The sequence below is a fragment of the Macaca mulatta genome, chromosome 16, assembly GCF_049350105.2.
Source record: "Macaca mulatta isolate MMU2019108-1 chromosome 16, T2T-MMU8v2.0, whole genome shotgun sequence".
In the NCBI taxonomy this organism is placed as follows: domain Eukaryota; kingdom Metazoa; phylum Chordata; class Mammalia; order Primates; family Cercopithecidae; genus Macaca; species Macaca mulatta.
The window spans coordinates 74,952,707-74,973,607 of record NC_133421.1 but is presented as its reverse complement, the minus strand read 5'-3'; the positions used below and the strand labels follow the sequence as shown (position 1 = coordinate 74,973,607).

At 45.7% G+C, this 20,901-nt stretch overlaps 1 protein-coding gene and 1 long non-coding RNA gene across 8 annotated transcripts in view; both read right to left on the bottom strand.

Moving 5' to 3' along the window:
* The window catches only part of RGS9 (regulator of G protein signaling 9), a 99,529-nt gene that overhangs the window by 12,298 nt on the left and 66,330 nt on the right, over positions 1-20,901 (bottom strand). For all 7 annotated transcript variants that reach the window (XM_028836673.2, XM_077972531.1, XM_028836675.2 and 4 more), the window contains 5 exons: positions 18,754-18,869; positions 13,930-14,017; positions 11,685-11,823; positions 6,946-7,031; positions 4,363-4,480 (listed from right to left, as the gene is read on the bottom strand). In XM_028836673.2, coding sequence (XP_028692506.1) covers positions 4,363-4,480; positions 6,946-7,031; positions 11,685-11,823; positions 13,930-14,017; positions 18,754-18,869 — 547 coding nt within the window. The remainder of the gene's footprint in view (positions 1-4,362; positions 4,481-6,945; positions 7,032-11,684; positions 11,824-13,929; positions 14,018-18,753; positions 18,870-20,901) is intronic.
* LOC144335893 (uncharacterized) lies at positions 1,181-3,942 on the bottom strand. The gene is made up of 2 exons (XR_013407098.1): positions 2,373-3,942; positions 1,181-2,280 (listed from the first exon to the last, which is right to left on the bottom strand). It is a non-coding gene; the product is annotated as an uncharacterized LOC144335893 (long non-coding RNA).

Here is a 20,901-nt window from a genome sequence, read left to right as displayed (position 1 = left end):
CAAAACCCCACAAGACACTGTCTCTCCTTTTTAAGGAGTTTTACAATCCAGTGAGAGAAAAAGACACACAAACAATTGTTTCGATACGGTGCAGCATTCACAGACAGAGGCATGAGCAGAAAGGAAGGAGAGCCAGAGAAGGGGCATCTCAACCAGCCAGGGGTGGGTGGGGAATGACACTTATGAGACTGCAGTAAAGAGTCCACGCCCAGCCTTCCATGACACATCTTCAACCCAGCACCCTCCCAGCTTTGCTTCCTGGACCCTGTGCTCAGGGCCACCAAATGGTTATGCAAGCTGTGTGCTGCTCAGGGGCACCTGGCTGAGGGGCAAGGTGGGACTGAAATTCAGCCAGGTGTTATAAGGACACCTGCTTGGAGGGAGCACCTTTGCCTGACCCGGTAAGCTTCCTAGAGGCCAGCAGTAGCCCTGCCTGGCCTCTGCCCACACGCCCTGCAGTGCCCACTCCCCAGTCTCTATCTGATGACACCCTACTCTGCTTCGAGACCCACCTCAAGCATGCCTCCTCCAAAAACCTTATCATCATCCTGCAGCCAAACAATTCTCTCCCACCTCTGGGTTCCTCCGGCGTGTGGTCTCTCTCAATCAACAATCATCATCCTTAATCATCATCGGGTCTCGACTGCGTCCTGCTTCTGGCTACAGCCGTTTGCATCCATGCATCTTGTCAGCCCCTTGAGGGCAGAGACCATTTTGTTCATTTTTGTATCCACCATAGCACCCACCACAGATCCTTACACAAAAAAGGTCCTTAAAATGTATCTATGGGGCAGGTGCAGTGGTTCATGACTGTAATCCCAGCACTTTGGGAGGCTGAGGTGGGTGCATCACTTGAGCCCAGGAAATCAAGACCAGCCTGGTCAACATGGCAAAACCCCATCTGTACAAAAAATACAAAAAATTAGCCAAGCCTAGTGACGCATACCTGTAGTCCCAGCTACCTGGGAAGCTGAGATGGGAGAACTGCTAGAGCCTGGGAGGTCAAGGCTGCAGTGAGCCATGATTGCACCACTGCACTCCAGCCTGGGCAACAGAGCAAGACCCTGTCTCAAACAAACAAAAAAATAAATGAATAGAATACATCTATGAAGCATAAATGCTGCCATTTAGCCATGAAGCCATTCATATTCCTTCCTCTAGACAGACAGTGTTGAGACGCTCACGTCCTCATTCATTTAATAAAGAATGCTCATCTGCTTTGTTTACATGCTGTGTCTCTCATTAGATTGTGAGATCCTGTGTGTCTCAACTTGAGCAGGCTTCCATCAATACACAAGGAGTCCCCGTAGGAGCCTGACACAGAGCACACAGTAGCCTGTGGGAGAATGAGAGAGACTGGAGCACAAACCTGTGGTGAGTGAGACAGGGGATACCTGAGTCAAAGATGAACAAGACACAGTCTGTGCCCTGTAGAAGCCACAATGGCTGTGATGCCCTCACTACCACCCTCACTACCACGCTGCTGGGTATGTCATCTTAGCTCATATGGAGTGACCAAAAGGACCAGCAAATATTCTCTGGTTTCATGCTTCTCAAACATTCCCATAAAAGTAGGCCACACAGCAGGAGACCCAAAAACACGTTCCCCCAGAAGTTGGAGGGCAGAGCCTGAGCCTGCCACAGCCAAGCACAAAATGCCTTTGATGTCTCAAATCGTATCTTTAAAAATTCATGTACATTTTGCATTCTACTTCATAATATATTCACGATTATTTTAACGCGAAACTTTTTGAAATTACCTAATTTTCCTCCCATTCCAAATCTTCAAGTAAACTGGATGCCCCAACCCGGGTTCCCAGTCAGAATTCACAAAGTCTGCTTTGAGAAGTTTAGAGCTGTCCCGATACCTCATTTCACAAATAAGGACGTAGAGAGGTTAAGTGACTTGTCTAAGGCTATATGACTAGTGCGAGAGCCAGGAGCGGGAACCAGGAGGCTTTCTCCAAATCCAGAGCTCTTTTCATTCATTCATTCATTCGTTCATTCATTCATTCATTCATCCACTCGTGTCATTCATGTTGGTGCAGAACCCGCTGGGTGTCAGGAATCAGGCTCCAATTAATGAATGAGATAAATACAGTCCCTCCGCTCGTGTCACCTAGTTTACAATGGTTTAGATTTCTACTTGGGGTACCTTCCAGAGTGGGAAGACTCCAAGATTCTCCAGAAGAGAGATAAGCAAAGCATATCCCTCCGTGCGCTTTTAGCATGGAAACTGGTCTGCAACCAGTGCAAATGGAAAGCATAAGCACCCCTCTTCTGGGCTAGAACCATTTTGCTAACGTGAAACCGGTGACCACAGACTCCTTAGAACAGCCTTGAAGGTCATCAACGATCTGGCCCCTGCCCACTCTGTAAACTCATCTTGCACCGTTTCCACCTCACCCAGCAGGCTTCACTCACCTGGCCTTTCGGTTCACTCGGAGCCACTTCCCTGCTCTGAGCCTTTGCCCACACAGCCCCCTCTCCCCAGAACGTCCTGCTTGCCTGGCCCACGTGCTCTTACGGCCAACTCTTTCTCATTCCCTGCTTCTCTGTCACCACCTGGCAGGGGCATAGTCTACACACATCCCATCTTCCCTATCCCAGTACCACATTAATTTCCTTTATAATCCCTTGGGCAGGCATTTGTGTTGTTAATTACAACAATGGCCCTCATTCTTCACCTTTCCCTGTCTTTTGCGATGAGACTTTGAAATTTCATCCATCTTTCGCCATGAGACTTTGAAATTTTTCTCACTAAAGAGATATAGTCTATTCCCTTGTCCCTTGAATCTAGGCTGGCTTTATGACTTGCTTTGGCCAATAAAACAAAGTAGAAGAGACTATGTGAAGCCTTGTGTGTTTCTACTTGCTCCCTTGCAATTCAGTCCTCAGCATGGGATTCTGCCTAGGTGAGACTGCTGGGAGATGAGAGGTACATGAAGCAGAGAAAACTAATCACACTCAGCTCAGCCTAGGCCACTGCAACACCCCCAGACAGATGAGTGAACCCAGCCAAGATCCACAGAGCCACACAGATGACCCCACATGTATGAACAATAAACACTTGTTGTATGTTGCTCTATTTTTCTGGTTGATGGTCACACAGCAATAGCTACCTAATAGTTTGTTTAATTATTTTGTCTCAGTCCTAGACCAGAAGCTCCATGAGAGAGAACCATGTCTGTTTCATTCACCGATGTTTGCACATAGTAGGTGCTCAATAGATGTGCTGAATGAGCGAGTATTCCTACTTGGTCAGGCTGGTCTGTTGCTCACCTCTGTGTTCTATGTCTGTTGCATTCTTGCACAAGTGTAAGGAGTGAGCTTAACTTCGAGAATGGCCTTCTAAACCTCCCAAGGTCAGTTAGAACTATCCTCTCTCTCCCACAGTCCTGACTACAGGGCTGACCTCGTCTACACCTACAGAAGAGGGAAGCATCGACATCTAGAAAATGTCCTAGATAGTATCATCTTTGATCCTCACTCATCTTGATGTCTACCATCCTCTTCCCATGAATGAAGACATCAATGCCTTTGTTCTTTAGCCAAAAAGATGCTCCTCAGAGGGCCATTCGAGTCCTTCATTCCCAAAAGCCACTTGTTTCCCCAGCATGGACAAGTGGATGGGGAGATGGGAAGAAGAGAGCTGGTCAACCCTCCAGTAATTATGACTAAGAACAAATTCCACAGGAGAAATGTCTCAGCAGGGCCTTTCCAAGCAGGCAAAGCAGGGGAGTTCAGAGAAAGTACTTCCCTGCAACTAGCCCCTTGGCGGGATCTCAGACTCATTTGGAAACAGTAGTCTAAATTAGAGAGATAGGATGAGAAGCTTCATAAAGCTATTTTAAACAAATCTCCCTGAAAACACTAGGCCTTGGGGGTGGGGAGAGGCCTTCTCTTTAATTTTCCAAAGCAAAGCTGTCACTGAGAGAGAGCTTTGTGTACCACGTTTCCCTGTGGCTCTCACTGAGAGAGCTTTTTCCCCCTGGCTCTCACTGTGAGAGTTCTCGGTTCCCCTAAGAACTCCCTGAGGTATACTAGGCAGCCACACAGCAATTGAGTCAGGTGATCCCCTCTCCCACCCACCATCTTCGCCGACCCTGTCCCCTGATGAGTGGGCTTGGGAGAACAAGCTCTGGTTGCTGTGGTATTAGGAAGTCCCCCATGAAGAAAGTTAGAGGAGTATGGGATGAACCTGATGACCTCCATAAATGGGGAATGGAACCTTCTAGACTCTGACCCTACCCTTCTTCATTTGCCTCTCTCACGTGCATGCCCCCACCCCCAGGAATCACAGATTTATTTAGGAGGCCCCTCTTTTTGGAGTTGGCTCCTCCGGTCCAGCTTGCTCATGACCTGGGTGATGTCCACAGTGTTGGCTGCTTCTCGGGCCTTGGCTTCCTCTTCCAGCTGCCTCAGGATGACAGGGCTTGGGCTGGATCGCAGGTGACGCCGCATAAAAGGGAGGGTGGAGCTGGAAGGAAGGACAGATTGGTGGTTGGAGGAAAATGACACAGTTTGCCCAACACTGACACTCTCACACTTGGTGGGAGCTGGGACTGGAAGGTCCAAAATCTAGATTTTGTTCTCTCCTTTTCCCAGTGAACCTCCGGTGGGGTCCAACCTTGCCTCCATTCACCCCACTTGGAGGATAAGACCAGAGGGAGTACCAACTGCCATTAGATTTTAGGTCAGGCACAAGGAAGACCCTTTGGTTGGCGAAGTTGCATTGAACTTCTACAAGATTTAGAAACCAATTTGTTTTCTTAACTTCTTGTAACATCTTCATGAAAGAAGTGAGTAATGAAGGTTTGGGTACTGGAGATAGTTGGAGCATTTATTTGTTTTCTTTTCTTTTTTGGGGGGGCGGGGTAAGGGGGTGGGCACAGGAGACACAGTCTCGCTCTATCACCCAGGCTGGAGTACAGTGGCATGACTTCGGCTCACTGCAACCTCCATCTCCCAGGTTCAAGCCATTCTCATGCTTCAGACTCCCAAGTAGCTGGGACTACAGGCATGTGCCACCACACCCGACTAATTTTTGTATTTTTAGTAGAGGCAGGGTTTCACCACGTTGGCCAGGCTGGTCTCAAACTCCTGACCTCAACTGATCCATCCGCCTCAGCTTCCCAAAGTGCTGGGATTACAAGCGTGAGTCACTGTGCCTGGCTGGAGCATTTGTTTTCAAAAGCTATGGTTCTGGGAAGGAAGGAAAGAGCTGGACTATCCAAGATAGCTAGGCCCCAATGAACAGAGAAAGAGGGAAGAGGCCTAAAGAGGGCTGGTGGGCTGTTGGTACCCTGCTCAGGTACAATATCTTGACATGTGCCAGAATCTTCTTCAAAGCCAAGCATGGATTCCTGGAACCAAACTCTCCCTGCCATGGCCTTAGGAGCCAGGACAAAGCTCGAGGTATCCAAGTGATATAACGGACAGTGAGCAGCGGAGCCACCTGTCTTTGAGGGCCCACGCAAGCTTGGAGCCCAGCACTTCAGCGGCAATGATAGACAAAGACCTGCAACCTACTCCAGATTTCTAGACTACATAAGCCCCTTGAACTCTTACATCTATCTTAGGGAGAAGAAGGGCTCCCCTACCAGGAAATAAAGCCTGATGCTGACATTGGATCTCTCACCAGCCCTGCCAAGGGGAAGGCTTGGAACTAGGTGCAACTTGTCATGGAAAAATTAAGTTTGAATACATTGTCTTATACCTGGGATCATGGAACAAAATTCATACCCACTGCAGTCCTGGCATGGACACAGACCAGGCTTCACACTTTACGAATGCATCCACATGTAATTCTCACTCACAATAGTGAGAATTCTCACATCTGCCCCAACTTCTAAAATATCTGGAGAGAGAGGTATGAGACTCCTCTTCTTTCCCCTCATTACTTTCTGGCAGAACTTCTGGAGCTATTACGGGCCTTTCTTCTGGCTTCAAGTAGAAGCTTTTAAGTCCCCAGGGACACTGAACTCCCTTCCTTACTTGGTAAACCCAGAAGAATAGCACCACAAAGACTTTCTTTCTCTCCTTTTCCTAACAGGGCCATTATCCTCAAGAATGAAACCAAGTTGGGTTGTTTTGTTTTGTTTTGTTTTCTCTCCTTTGATAAAGGCTCTGGTCCAGTCATCCCCCGTTTGAATTGATGGAAGATGCTGGAAAGGAGCCCCGTGAGGGTTGACCTGGCAAACAGGGGAACAGTCACTATGGGGGGTGGGGACAGGACACATGATTGCCAGTGGAAAAACCTCTTCCAAAGCCTTACAGTTTTGTTCAAGCTGCCATTCGATTACTATTTTGAATCTTCAATCCTTGCAGATTGAACTACCCCCAAAAAGAGTTCAATCTGCCCCTCAGAACATTATTTCGTCCATTGTCCCAGTGGCTCTACCAGATGAGAGGATCCACATCTCCAATAAGAAAAGTGAGAATGAACGAGTTAATGGACTTCTAAAACACGGTCCCCGGAGGCAGCAGGAATACCTGGCCCGTTACTGTCCGATTCCCCTCCGTTGAGCATTTTCTCTTGGGGGGCAGTCTGGTATTCTCTCTGAGGTCTTAGAACAATTTAAATACCAGGATGCAGCTTAATTAATTCCCATGCATCAGTCTGAAGGTAACATGGAGCAGTTTAAAAACCAAGGAGATGCTTCCATTTGTGATAAGGGTAATTATTGGTCTGATCATCCAAACTCTTTCAAGCCAGCATTCAGGAAACAAAACTCGCTGGTGGTAATTACTAAGGAAATCTTGCTAGAGTGATTTCAGGGCATTATGAAGCAAATGAGGCACTCATTCCCTGAGCAATACTTCCCAATCCCCAATATTTTCATCAAGCAAATATCTCCATAATAGCTATTTGGCTGAAAGAGACCCTCACTTCTCTGTAAACTAAACAGCAGGCAGCCAGCAATTACAGATAATTCCACTTGCCTTTTCTTGGTGGTTTCCTGAGGTTCAATAGCTTTGGCCAGCATTTCCTTATAGATCGGAGATTTTAAATAGCGAGCATAAGAATCCTAGTGGGAACAAGAAAACAACAGTAATTATGAGAGGAAAAAAGGGTCAAATCAAACCAATACCCTTGCCATTTTCAAGCCTCCCTTGGCAATAGAACGGAGAAGTTATGAGAATTTGTCTCCTTGGGTGAAAGGTGTTCGGGGAGGTGTTGAGAGCAGTGGTTCTCAAGTGTAGTCCCCCCTAGTAGCATCAATTTCACCTGGGAACTTCTCAGGCCTGCCCCAGCCCTCCTGATGAGAAACTCTGGGAGAGTCACCCTGAGCCTGAACAGTCTCATGTTTTATAGCTCACAGCTTCAGATCCTATCAACGTTGTCTGTGATTCAGCCTATGTTGTAAATGTACCCAGTTGCATAAAAGCTGCTACAGTTAAAAGTACACTAGACCCAGAACTGCTTAATTTGTTTCACTGATTCTCATATGCTGCATGCTACATGCCAAACAAGTGAGACAGCTGGTCACGTACTGAGACATAGTCTGTCATCATTTGCTCACATGAGGATACCTAAACAATTAACAATTAACAACTACCTGAACAGTCTCCAGGTAATCCTGCTGTACCTTTAAGTTTGAGAACTACAGTCTGTAACTCTACCCACGAAGATCCACCTTGGCGTGGTTCAGTGAAGCCAGCATGAGACAAGAGGACACCCGACCTCTCCTCTCCAAGACTTTCTTCCAAGGAAGATGAGCAGCCAGGAGTATGGAGCCCACTTCTAAGCCACTGACATCCCTATCTGCCCTGTGTTTTGGGTGTAAAGGCAAGAGAATACCAAAGCAAAACCAAAAACAACCAACACTTAGAGTCCAATTATGGGGATGTTTACTGGGACCCTGGGCAATTTCAGAGAAGCTTCATGAATGCTTGTCACTTTTAAGCCAGCGGAAAACTCTAGTCATACCCAATACGGGACAAAGCCCACTGCAACAAACCAGGGATTGAGATATTTTTAAAAGTTATTGAAATGGCACTATTCTAAAGACTAAGTGGGAGCAGTAAAACTAGCATAGAGTCTAGGAATAGGGATCATGGAGCCACCGGGATACATTGAGTGTATCGCCATAGGACATGGCTGTAATGGCATATAGAGAGTCCAGTGGGCATATATGCCATTCTTTCCTGAAGTTACCTGACTGCTCCATTCTGGCTAGTAGCTGGCCTCCCTGGGCAGCCCCTAAAAGGCTGTATGAAAACTACATGTTTTTTTTTTGAGACAGAGTTTCGCTCTTTCACCCAGGCTGCAGTGCAGTGGCAAGATCTCAACTCACTGCAACCTCCACCTCCCGGGTTCAAGCGATTCTCCTGCCCCAGTCTCCCAAATAGCAGGATTATAGGCGCCCACCACCATGCCCAGATAATTTTTGTATTTTTAGTACAGACAGGGTTTCACCATGTTGGCCAGGCTGGTCTCAAACTCCTGACCTCGTGATCTGCCCGCCTCAGCCTCCCAAAGTGCTGGGATTACAGGCGTGAGCCACCGCGCCCGGCCGAAAGCTACATTTTTAGGAACCAAAACGTTTTAAAATACATTAAAGAGGATTATTAATAAAGAAACCCTGCTGTGAATCTTCTAGTAACAAAAACACAGAGACACCCCACTGATTCAAAAAAGGATGAAAATGGCTAATCTGGCTTGGTGGCAATTCTAAATTATTACATGCTTTAAAAACAAAGTAAAAATATTTTAAAATGATACAATAAAAGACTAAGTAGAAGAAATGTAAATTAGAAGAAATAAAAATCAGGAAAGCTAATCAACATTTACCATTCACACAAACCTATGTATATAACCTATATCATATAACCTATATCACATAACCATATCATATACTTTATCTCACATAACCCATATCACATACTCTATCTCATATAATCTATATCACATAACCTATATCATATAATCTATCTCATATAACCTATATCGAATAGCCTGTGTCACATAGCCTGCATCATATAAACCACATCATATAACCGATCTCATATAACCCACATCATGTAATCTACATCATATAATCTATATCATATAACCTATATCACATAATCTATATCAGATAGCCTATATCACACAACCTATATTATATAACCTATATCACATAGCTGACATCACATAATCTATATCACATAACCTATATCATATAATCTATCTCATATAACCTATATTACATAATCTACATCATATAACCTATATCACATAATCTATTTCATATAACATATCACATAACCTATATCATATAATGTATCTCATATAACCTATATCATATAACCTATATCAGATAGCCTCTATCACATTACAATCTATAGCATATAACCTACATCATGTAACCTATATCAGATAATCTATCTCATAAAACCTATATTACATAATCTATATCATATAGCCTATATCATATAATCTATCTCATATAATCTATATACATAATCTATATCATATAACCTATATCATATAATCTATCTCATATAATCGATATCACATAACCTATATCAGAGAGCCTTTATCACATTATAGCCTACATCATGTGACCTATATCATATAATCTATCTCATATAACCTATATTACATAATCTATATTATATAGCCTATATCATATCTATCTCATATAACCTACATTACATAATCTATATCATATAACCTATATCATATAATCTTTCTCATAGAATCTATATCACATAACTTATATCATATAATATATCTCATATAACCTATATCACATAACCTATATCAGATAGCCTATATCACACTATAACCTACATCATGTGACCTATATCATATAATCTATCTCATATAACCTACATTACATAATCTATATCATATAACCTATATCATATAATCTCTCTCATATAACCTATATTACATAATCTATATCATATAACCTATATCATATAATCTCTCTCAATCTATATCACATAACCTGTATCATATATCTCATATAACCTATATCACATAACCTATATCAGATAGCCTACATCACATTATAACCTATTATCATATAACCCACATCATATAACCTATATCATATAATCTATCTCATATAGCCTATATCACATAACCTATATCAGATAGCCTACATCACATTATAACCTATTATCATATAACCTACATCATGTAACCTACATCATATAATCTATCTCATATAACCTATATCACATAACCTATATCAAACAGCCTATATCACATAACCTATATCATATAATCTGTATGACATAATCTATCTCATATAAGCTGTATCATATAACCTATATCATATAACCTACATCATATAATCTATCTCATATAACCTATATCAGATGGTCTATATCACATAGCCTGTATCATATAACCTATATCACATAACCAATATCCATAACCTATATCACATAATCTATTTCATATAACCTATATCACATAACCTATATCAAATAGCCTATATCACATAATCTATATCCTATAAAAATACTTTGCCATTAAAGAAATCATTGCCATAATAAGAAGTTGAAGCACCCAAAGAAAGTCTTGTCAAGGATGGCACCAAAGAAGAATCAAACTAATCAACTTCTCTAAGGCTAACTCTGAGCCTCCGATTCTAGTTTCTTAAGAAAATGATTGATTTTTCTCTCAGGTCCCCTTCATGTATTTTTTTTTTTTAAATTCCCACCACATTCACACTTTGTTAATAATCCAGTGGGCTAGCTGGATTCTCACAGGGTCTTACTACAACCATACACACACAAATCTGTCTCTTCTAGACACTATGCCTCTATATGTAATATTTGCTTAGGGCCAGAGTGGTGAGAATTGCCATCACTCTACAGCAGAAACTAAGAGCTCGGCCTTGAAACCCAGGCAGACCTGGCTACGAATCCCAGCCCCATCTCTGGTGAGACCTTGACCAAGCCGCTAGATTCTGGAGCAGCAAAGCCTAACTTGTGGGTTGTCTTTGAGCATAAAGTTCTGTGTTTTGCACAGTGACTACACCTTGTAAGCTCTCAATGAATGAAGGCTGTTACCATAATGCTAGCATTACTAATGCCATCACTCCTACTGGCCTACTACTGCAGAGTGGGGCCCGTAAAGATGCACACAGCTTCTACAGGAGTCCCTCTAGGCCCGTGAGTGAGGGGCTCAAGGCAACTCCACTCCAATAGACAGGGGGAAGAGATGGCTGACAATTCTGGGTTTTTTTTTTTTCTCTCTCTTTTTTTTTTTTTTTTTTTTTTTAATATATATAGAGACAGGATCTCACTGTGTTGCCCAGGCTAGTCTCAAACTTCTGGGCTCAAGCAATCCTCCCACCTCAGCTTCCCACAGTGCTGGGATTACAGACATGAGCCCCCAAGCTGAGCTGCATCCTACAACTGGCAAAGCGCTGTCCACGTATCATCTCCCTTTTTCCTATATCTAAAGAATTTTCCAAGGCCGGGCGCAGTGGCTCAAGCCTGTAATCCCAGCACTTTGGGAGGCCGAGACGGGTGGATCACGAGGTCAGGAGATCGAGACCATCCTGGCTAAAACCTGGGAGGCGAAGCTTGCAGTGAGCTGAGATCAGGCCACTGCACTCCAGCCCAGGCGACAGAGCAAGACTCCGTCTCAAAAAAAAAAAAAAAAAAGAATCTTCCAGGTACCTAGGGATGGAAGGCCTATCTGGACCCCGTATCCTCAGCACGGATCCACCTACCTTCTTCATGAGCATGTAAATGTGGGTTTGTGCGGCGTCCAGCACATAACGGTGGGGGTGCTTCAGCCCTTTCACTGTGATGTCCATGGTCTTGCCGTCTATGTTGATCCAGCGCCTCGCCCCTGGGGCCAGGAACAGCCTGGAGTGGGAGGGAGATGTTAGTAAAAGTAACGAAACCAAGTCAGTTCATGAAAAGCTCACAGCTGCTCGGAAGGGAAGGACCGACACGACTCAGGTTCCCCGAGGTGAGGGTGGCAGGTTTTTTTAGGAGACACTAAAGAGCGTGAACTTTTGAAGAGGCTGTCAAGCAATTTTTCCTCGAAGCAAGAAACATCCAGTATTGGGAATGCGAATATTTAACTTTGATGTTTCCAGCCTCCAGAAGAGAGAGCAAGAAGGGGCTGGGGTAAGCCCAGGTCAGATTAGGCCCTGGCCATGAGGGTGAAAAACTCAGCCTCCAACTTCACACCTTCTACACCAGGATTCCAGGGCCGACCTGGGACCAGGCTAAGACACCTTCACACAGGTGTTCTGGGGGTCTCTGCTCTCCCTCTCCCAATCCAGATGTGCTTTGTAATGAATCTCACACACTGCGGTGAGAGGCAGCCCATGGTCCCAGAACCCAGAGGTCTGACCCCCTGGGCAGACAGGCCAAGGCTCCCAGTTAGACCAAACTTGGCCACACTTCCTGAGCCTGTGGCTCTACCTGGGATGCCGGGATGCAGAACTCCCTCAGTCTTTCCAATTCTGAGCTGTTGCTGGATTAGAAATACTCCCATGAATATTTTCCCACCTTTCTAAGATGTACCTTAAAATTTTGGAATTCAAACTGAGATTTACATAACTAGGGAGCCTGGGGAAGACGGAGAATCAAACTAATGGCAGAGGCAGCAGGCTTCCTGTAGCAGATTTTCGGAATCGGGAGTTGTGTGTGTGTCACTGTGTGTAAGGCAGTCAGGCACCCATTGTACTGTGAAGGATGTCATGGACCGTCAGCCCTCCCCACTGCACCACACCCGCACCCCCATTTCTCTCAATGCATGGATCCCCTCCCTGTGGGAGGAGATGGGCAAATTTGCAAGAGAGTGCATGAACCTCTAAGTATAAGAAGTGAGACCTCAAGCTTTTCTCTTCAATGCTGCGGGTGCTTCTCTGGAAACCGGGGTGTTGCAACCTGAGTTCATTTGCAGGAAGGACATCCAGGGTCCAGAGGCTAAGTCCTCAGAGGAAGGGGCTGTTTGGCCTGCTGCCCGAAGTTCAGCACCACAGTCTCGTGGCCGCAAAAGGGCTGGTTCCAGCCCAGCGTGGTGCTTGGGCTTTGGGAAACACAGCGAAGCATGTGAGTATGAACTAAAAATGCTGGGCCCTTGGTGTCCAGGACTCATGTCCACTGCAGCCAGTGCAGATGAAAGAACCCACAGAGATGGGACCACAGCAGGACAGGAGCACCCGCCAGGCCTGTAGGGGGAGGAGCGTCGGGGAGGGGGAGTGTGGCTTTCAGCAACCTTGGGGGCCTCATCACACCTTCCCCCTCTTCTCCACTTGGCCATTGAAAACAGGACTGACCCTTTTAACCTGGAACCCTTGGCTCTTGTATAATTTGGAGGAGAGACGGGCCTGGAGAGGGACAGACTTATTGCTGCTTGGAACAAGTGGGGGCTAGAGCCGTGATGTCAGGAATGAGATGTGCCCACCCATGTTTGTACCCCAAGCTGCGCTCACTGTCCCAGACACGTGGAAGGAGCTCCCTTCCCCTGTGATCCTCACATCTCTAAGGAATAGGTTTTCCCATGTTGTTGCTTCTCTCTCTCTCTCTCTCTCTCTCTCTCTCCCCCCCCCACCCCCCCTCTTGCTCTCTCTCTCTCTCTCACACACACACACACACACACACACACACACACACACACACACACAGAGCTCTCAGGACACCTAAGAAGGCTTTAGTCAAAGACAGAGCACTCTGCACTGTAATTCGGGACAGCTTGCTTTTTTAACCCCTAGACACATTCCCATAGGAACAGGAGACTCACACTGCGTGTCTCACCAGGCTTTCTTCAGGGAACCCCCAAACTTCCCAAAGCAGCGGGGAAGTATTTCTAGCATGGCAAGTACAGTGAACCGATGCTGACCAGGCCCCAGCCAGTCACCAGGCTGTGGTCCTCTCGTCCTATCTCCACCTCAAGCGCAATGGGGTGGTTCTCGGAGGCCCAGGGGAAGGCTTTCCAACGCCCTGGCTGATGCTCACTTGTAAATCTCCTCTGCTTTCTCCTTGACCTTGGACTGGTCTCCGTACTTCAGATCCTCGCAGGCTTCCCAGAACCCCAGATTCTCTCCTGCGTGGTGAGAAGTCCACGTGGATGAGGGCCGGGCAGGAAATAAGTTGGGAGAAGAAAAGAGGAAATAAAAGAAATGAGTCGGCCGGGATGGATTCCATTTCCCAGCTCGGTGAACACCTTTCCTGCCGCAGAACAAGCTGTTGTATATTGCGATGCTAGACAAAACTACTCCTTGAGGAAAGGAGCCACATCTTCACTTCTACGGCCTGGAAGAACATTGGGAACTTAGTAATTGCTCAATGCGTGGTCTTCGAAAAAAACTAGATGGGCACCTACCATGCTTGCAGCAATGCATTCACACTGTGGCGGCTTCCTTTCCTCCAACAATATACAGGCCAGTGTTCATATCACCCCCTAGAGGTTGTCATACGCTTTTTCATTCTAGAATTTGGCTGTAGCAAATATTGCTTGAATGAGTTCGCACATGAATAGGCTTATATGCATGCGTTGCTACACTACGGTTTTCTTCATAAAGACCGCCGTCCTTTGCTCTTGTTGAATGACTGTGCGTGAGTTCTTCCTCCTTTGTTTGGCTGTGCTTAGAGAACCTGTCATTTCCGGTCCCTCACCGGGCATATTCCAGGCTGTGGTTCCTACGGAGAGGCTGCTCAAGCAGCAGTGCTGAGGGACTGACCCTCAGGGAAGGTCTGGCCAGGAGCAGGACTGAACTGAGCATCACCTGAGCCAGAGGGAATTGGCCCAGGAGGAAAAGCCAGGTTCCCCCAAATCCTTCATCTCCCTCCAACTCGAAGTTCTCTAACCTGCAGCGCCCAGAGGCACCATGCATATGTTCACACGGTGGCCCCAGGTGGCAATTTTTGCCTGGGAAAATAAAGATGATCACGAGAGAGCGTGTGTGTGTGTGTGTGTGTGTGTGTGTGTGTGTGTAAATCGTGGAGTGTGTCACAGTGTGGGGAAATGAACAACAAAATCCTCTCCTCTCCTTTCTCAGTACAGTTGACCTTGAACAACTAAGGGGTTAGGGCGCAGACCCCCATGCAGCAGAAAATCCAAAAACTTAACTACAGATAGCCTGCTGTTTACCAGAGGCCTTACTAATAACATAAACAGTCAATGGACACATAAGTACATATGTATCTACCTATCTATTATATGGATTCATGATACCTTTTCATAACTTTTGTCTATTTCTAGGTTGTGCAGTTCATCTGCAAGTTTTTTCAGATTGCTGTAAATCCCCCCAAGTTTTTAAATATATCTACTGAAAAAAAAATCCACCTACAAGTGGTCTCGTGCAGTTCAAACCAGTGTTGGTCAAGGCTCAACTGTATTGTTTTAAAGCTCCTGGGTGTTTCATATTAGAAAAGGCTGCACAATTCTAAACTAGTTGGCATTTGTCCCACAGCTCTGTGGAGGTCCTTCCTCTTCAGCATGAACTTTAGGGCGTTCTTTGGACCGAGATCACAGACCAGTGATGCTCTTCACTAAAATGTAATTGACCTGACAACAAATGCCATGTAAACTGTCTTGCCCACAGCAAAAGACAGTTGATTGCTTAGTAAAATTAAGCAAGCAATTATTCATGATAGCCAAAAAGTGGAAAGCACTCAAATGTCCATCAATAAAAGAATGGATGAACAAAATATGGTGCAGACTACAAGGGAATATCATTTGGCCTTAAAAAGGAAGGAGATTTCCGCCGGGTGCAGTGGCTCATGCCTGTAATCCCAGCACTTTGGGAGGCCAAGGTGGGTGGATCATGAGGTCAGGAGTTCAAGACCAGCCTGACCAACATGGTGAAACCCTGTCTCTACTAAAAATACAAAAATTAGCTGGGCATGGTGGCACACGCCTGTAATCCCAGCTACTCAGGAGGCTGAGGCAGGAGAATCACTTGAACCCAGGAGGTGGAGGTTGCAGTGAGCCGAGATCATACCACTGCACTCCAGCCTGGGCATCACAGCAAGACTCCATCTCAAGAAAAAAAAAAAAAAAAAAGGTTAAAATGGCAAAATTTATATTACATATATTTTCCCACCAAAAATATTAAATAAGCACACAAAAGTTCATAGCAGCATTATTCATAATGGCTAAAAAGCCAAAGCAACCCAAATGTCCATTAACTTACGAATGGATAAGCAAAATGTGGTACATACAAACAAGGAAATAGTACGGGGTCATTAAAAAGGAAGGAAGGAAATATCACGTAGTCTTTAAAAAGGAACCAAGCAGCCAGGCACAGTGGCTCACTCCTGTATTCCCAGCACTTTGGGAGGCCAAGGTGGGTGAATCACCTGAGGTCAGGAGTTTGAGACCAGCCTGACCAACATGGTGAAACCCCGTCTCTACCAAAAATACAAAAATTAGCCGGGCATGGTGGTGGGCACCTGTAATCCTAGCAACTCGGGAGGCTGAGGCATGAGAATCGCTTGAGCCCAGGAGGCACAGGTTGCAGTGAGATGAGATCACGCCATTGCATTCCAGCCTGGGTGACAGAGTGAGATTTTGTCAAAAAAAAAAAAAAAGAACGGAGGTACTGTTATATGCTGAAACACGGACAAGCCTTGAAAACATTATGCTAAGTGAAAGAAGACGAAAGGTCACATAGTGCATGATTTCATTTATATGAAATGTCTTGAAGAGGCGAATAGGGGTAGAAAGTAGATCTGTGGTTGCCTAGGGCTAGGGTGCAGGAGAGGGAGGAATAGAAGATGATTCTAATGGGTAAAGAGTTTCTTTTTAGTGTGGCAAAAATGTTCTGGAATTAGTGATGATGGTTGCACAATTTAGTGAATACACTAAAACCCCTGAATTGTACACTTTTAAAAAGTTAATTTCATGATATGCAAATAATATTTCAATTTAAAAATCTTTTTAAAACGTAAATGAGCAAATGGATGATTTATCTGCCCTGTTCATACCTAAAGCCTCGGGAATCTCATGAGGAGACTGCTAACAATACAGTTTAAATAACGCAGGGAAATCTTTTCGCTGGATTCTCATTAAGGAATGAGTGCGGGCGGGTGCGGGGGTGGAGATAATAAACTCAGGGTGTATGTTGTCACTTTGCCACTAGATGGCACTATAACCACTTATTCACCAGTCCATCCATCTTTTCTGGGTTTTGTTCTAGAGTGGCAATTAGATTTGATTAGGGAGGCGGATTATCAACAATCCATATTATCATGTAATGTTCTGCATCCGGCAGTCAGCCAGGCTAAAGGCATGTCCAGTAGGATTCGTTTCTGGAGCAGTGCCACAAACAAGTGGATCTCGGGTAGTAAGCCACTGAGTGCCAAGGCTCAAGCGTGATGCCCCCAGGGCTGGGGACTGAGCAAGGAAGTAAAAGAATCCCATAAGGGTAAATATTTCAATGAAGGTGGTGAATGCACAGCCTGGTTCTGATCTGGCCTCATGGTTTTCGCGGATGCTTCTCCGGGAAGTGCAGTATATTTAAAAAGCCAAAGGCCTGGTGCGGTGGCTCACGCCTGTAATCCCAACACTTTGGGAGGCCAAGGCAGATGGATCACTTCAGGTCAGGAGTTCGAGACCAGCCTGGCCAACATGGCGAAACCCCGTCTCTACTAAAAATACAAAAATTAGCCAGGTGTCGTGGCACGTGCCTGTAGTCCCAGCTACTTGGGAGGCTGAGGCAGAAGAATCACTTAAACCTCAGAGGCGTTGGTTGTAGTGAGCCAAGATTGTGCCACTGCACTTCAGCCTGAGCAACAGAGCGAGACTCCATATCAAAAAAAAAAAAAAGTCACAGTGCCCCTTATGAGGTGACATCCAGAGATGGGATATAAAATGTGGCCCTGCCCATTCCACTAAAATCCACACCCTCTTAAGGCCCTGAAGAAATCAGGCCAGGAGCTAAGGTGATGGCTGTCGATCACCACACATTGGAATCATCTGAGGAGTTTCCAAAATTTCAGGGATTCCAACCCCCACCAATTTAAAAGCAACTTTAGGGATGAGATCCAGGAAAACATGTTTTAAAATATCCCCAGGCAGACTGAATGTGTAGAACCACTGAGATAAAGAAAATCAGGAAGCCAGGCGCAGTGGCTGACGCCTGTAATCCTAACACTTTGGGAGGTTGGGGAGGGCGGATCACCGGAGGTCAGGAGTTTGAGACCAGCCTGGCCAACATGGTGAAACCTCATCGCTACTAAAAATACAACACAATAGCCAGGTGTGGTGGCGGGTGCCTGTAATCCCAGCTACTTGGGAGGCTGAGGCAGGAGAATCACTTGAACCTGGGAGGCGGAGGTTGCAGTGAGCTGAGCTCATCCCACTGCACTCCAGCCTGGGCGACACATCAAGACTCTGTCTCCAAAACAAAAAAAAAGAAAAAGAAAAAAGAAAATCAGGCTGGGGGACAAAAAGAGAAAGAAAGGAAAAGCCTGCCTATCTCCCTTCCCTTCCTCCAGGTTCATTATACTTAGGCTGGAAGGAGCAGGGGCTCCTCGGGTGACAGTGGGGGCATCCAGGATGGATGGAGCCCTCAGAAATGTGAGGGATCCAAATGTGGATTCTGTGAGCAGGTGCAATTTTCCCCCAGACAGTGCGGCCTCTTTGAGTCTATGGAAAGAACGAGTCTTGGGCTCAGGTCCCATTCTTAAAGCTGTGAAAGGAAGCGACTGTTTGAGGGCATAAGCAAAGCTCTGAAAACATCTGCTGAGAAATTCCCCAAACCCTAGGCCAGACATTAAAGGACTCTTTCTAAAAGTAAGTTATTTTAATTTTTTTTTTCTTAAACAAAGACCCACCACTGAATTCTTTCTTGAGGAAGTACTGGAAGCTCTGTCGACCTTTAGGGTCTCGGATCAATTCGCTGAAGTTGAAGGCCCATCGTTCCACTCGCATCTTGGTTGGGATTTCCACCCTGCAAGGATGATTTGTAAATGCACCAGATAGGTAGGGGTTGTGCCAGGCGGTGGCCTGGGTTGGGGTAAGGGGCTTTAGTCGAATGGCCCTTAGGGCTCAGTCCAATCCTCCTCCTCCTCCCAATCCCTGCATAACACACAAGCCAAGTAATTACTTGCTAGGAAGATTCAGCCACAGACAAGTCCCCTGGGGCTCACATCAAAGACATGACCATCCCAGAGGTGAGGAGCATGCCCAGTGTGGGGATCCCACACTCAGGTCCTGCTCGCTTAGCCTTAAGGACAAACGAATTCAAATGCCTCCTCCAAGGCCTGGTAACAGCCTGGAGCCTGGCCAGCAGAGGGTCAGGCCGCCACCTGGATCAGGAGAGAATTCTGGAGCAGCATTGGTGATGGGTGCTACAATCACTGCCACCTGCTGGGTGCCTATCACCCACCACAGCTGCCCCTCCACCATGGCACGCCCTGGCTTCTGGTGGAAGCCGGTGGCTCCTCCTGTACCTGCCTCAGGCCATGTGCCTCAGAGTAGACCCATTTGCTGTCTCTGCACTCCCTTTCAGGGCTTCCTCTAAGATGCAGGTCCCACTGCGTTCCTTGTTTGGAAAGATTTCCCTGATCCCAGGTAGGACATTCGAGCCCAGCTAGCAGAGATCTAACATTCCAGAGAATCAGAAAAAGACTCAGATTTCTCCCCTATCCCTTATGGAATTCTCCTAAACCTAACACAGACCTTTGAAACTAAGGTTTCAAGTCCATCACACCATGTTTCCCACTGATGTAGCAGCTAGGACCAGAACCAGGCACAATTCATGTCTATGGGATCCAAGATAAAGCCTGCCAAGCAAGTTTTACACTTTCCTTAAGAACAAGTGTAGAAACAATAAGAAATCCAATAACACTAACAGCTGCCATTCACAGAGCATTGTCCTATATGAAGTACTGTGTGTTACACACATACCATTGAATCCTTAAAAAAACACTATGAGTTGAGTATTACTATCCCATTTTATTGTCAAGAAAACTGAGGCTCAAAGAGGTTAAATATTTGCCAAGTCTCACATAATTAGTAAGAAGCTGAGTTGTGATGACGACAGGGGTTTGCAAACTTCCACATGCATCAGAATCACCTGGAAGACGCATTGAAACAGATTGCTGGGTCCCAACCTCACAGGTTCTGATTCAGTAGGAGTGGGTGGGGCCCAAGAATACGCACGTCTGACAGGTTCCCTGGTGCTGTGGATGCCGCTGGTCCAGGGACCACACTGAGAATCAATGCTCTAAACCAGCCTCAGAATCCTGGCTGCTTGTGAAAATCAGCAGAGCTTTCAAAAAACACCGATAGGGGTGAGAGAGCAACCCAGGCCAATTAAATAAGAGGTTTGGGAGGATAAGGCCTGAACATTGATGTTTTTGTTACGCTTCCCCAATAATCGTAATAATGTTCTAAAATCTAAACCATTAAGAACAAGACTTCCCGCTTTCATGGGAGCTAAGCTATGAGGATGCAAAGGCATAAAGAATTACACAATGGACTTCAGGGACTCAGGGGAAAAGGGTGAAAAGGGAGTGAGAGATAAAAGACTACAAATTGGGTTCAGTGTATACTGCTCAGGTGACAGGTGCACCAAAAAAAAAAAAAAATATATATATATATATATATATATATATATACACACACACATATATAAAATAGGTTCAATAAACATATAGGATCCACAATAAAGAACAGGGCTTCCCACTTTAACGGGGAGTTCCAGTTGTCACCCACCCAGTGCCCTCTGATCAACGGTTCTTACACAGAACACACCCTTTTCTTCTCTCCAGCAACCTCTACCTGTCTTCGATACCATGCTCCTCATTTTACTTAAAATTCAGCTGCCATCCATCTCTCCTCCCCAAGCCCTCCTAGGACAACCCTCTTCCTGGCCAGGTGCCCTGCCTTCTCCTCCAGGGAGAGCCGGCGTCTGCACACGCTTGCCCACAGGCAGACACAGGTCGCCTCTCTCATTCAGTACCCTGGGAGGCAGACAC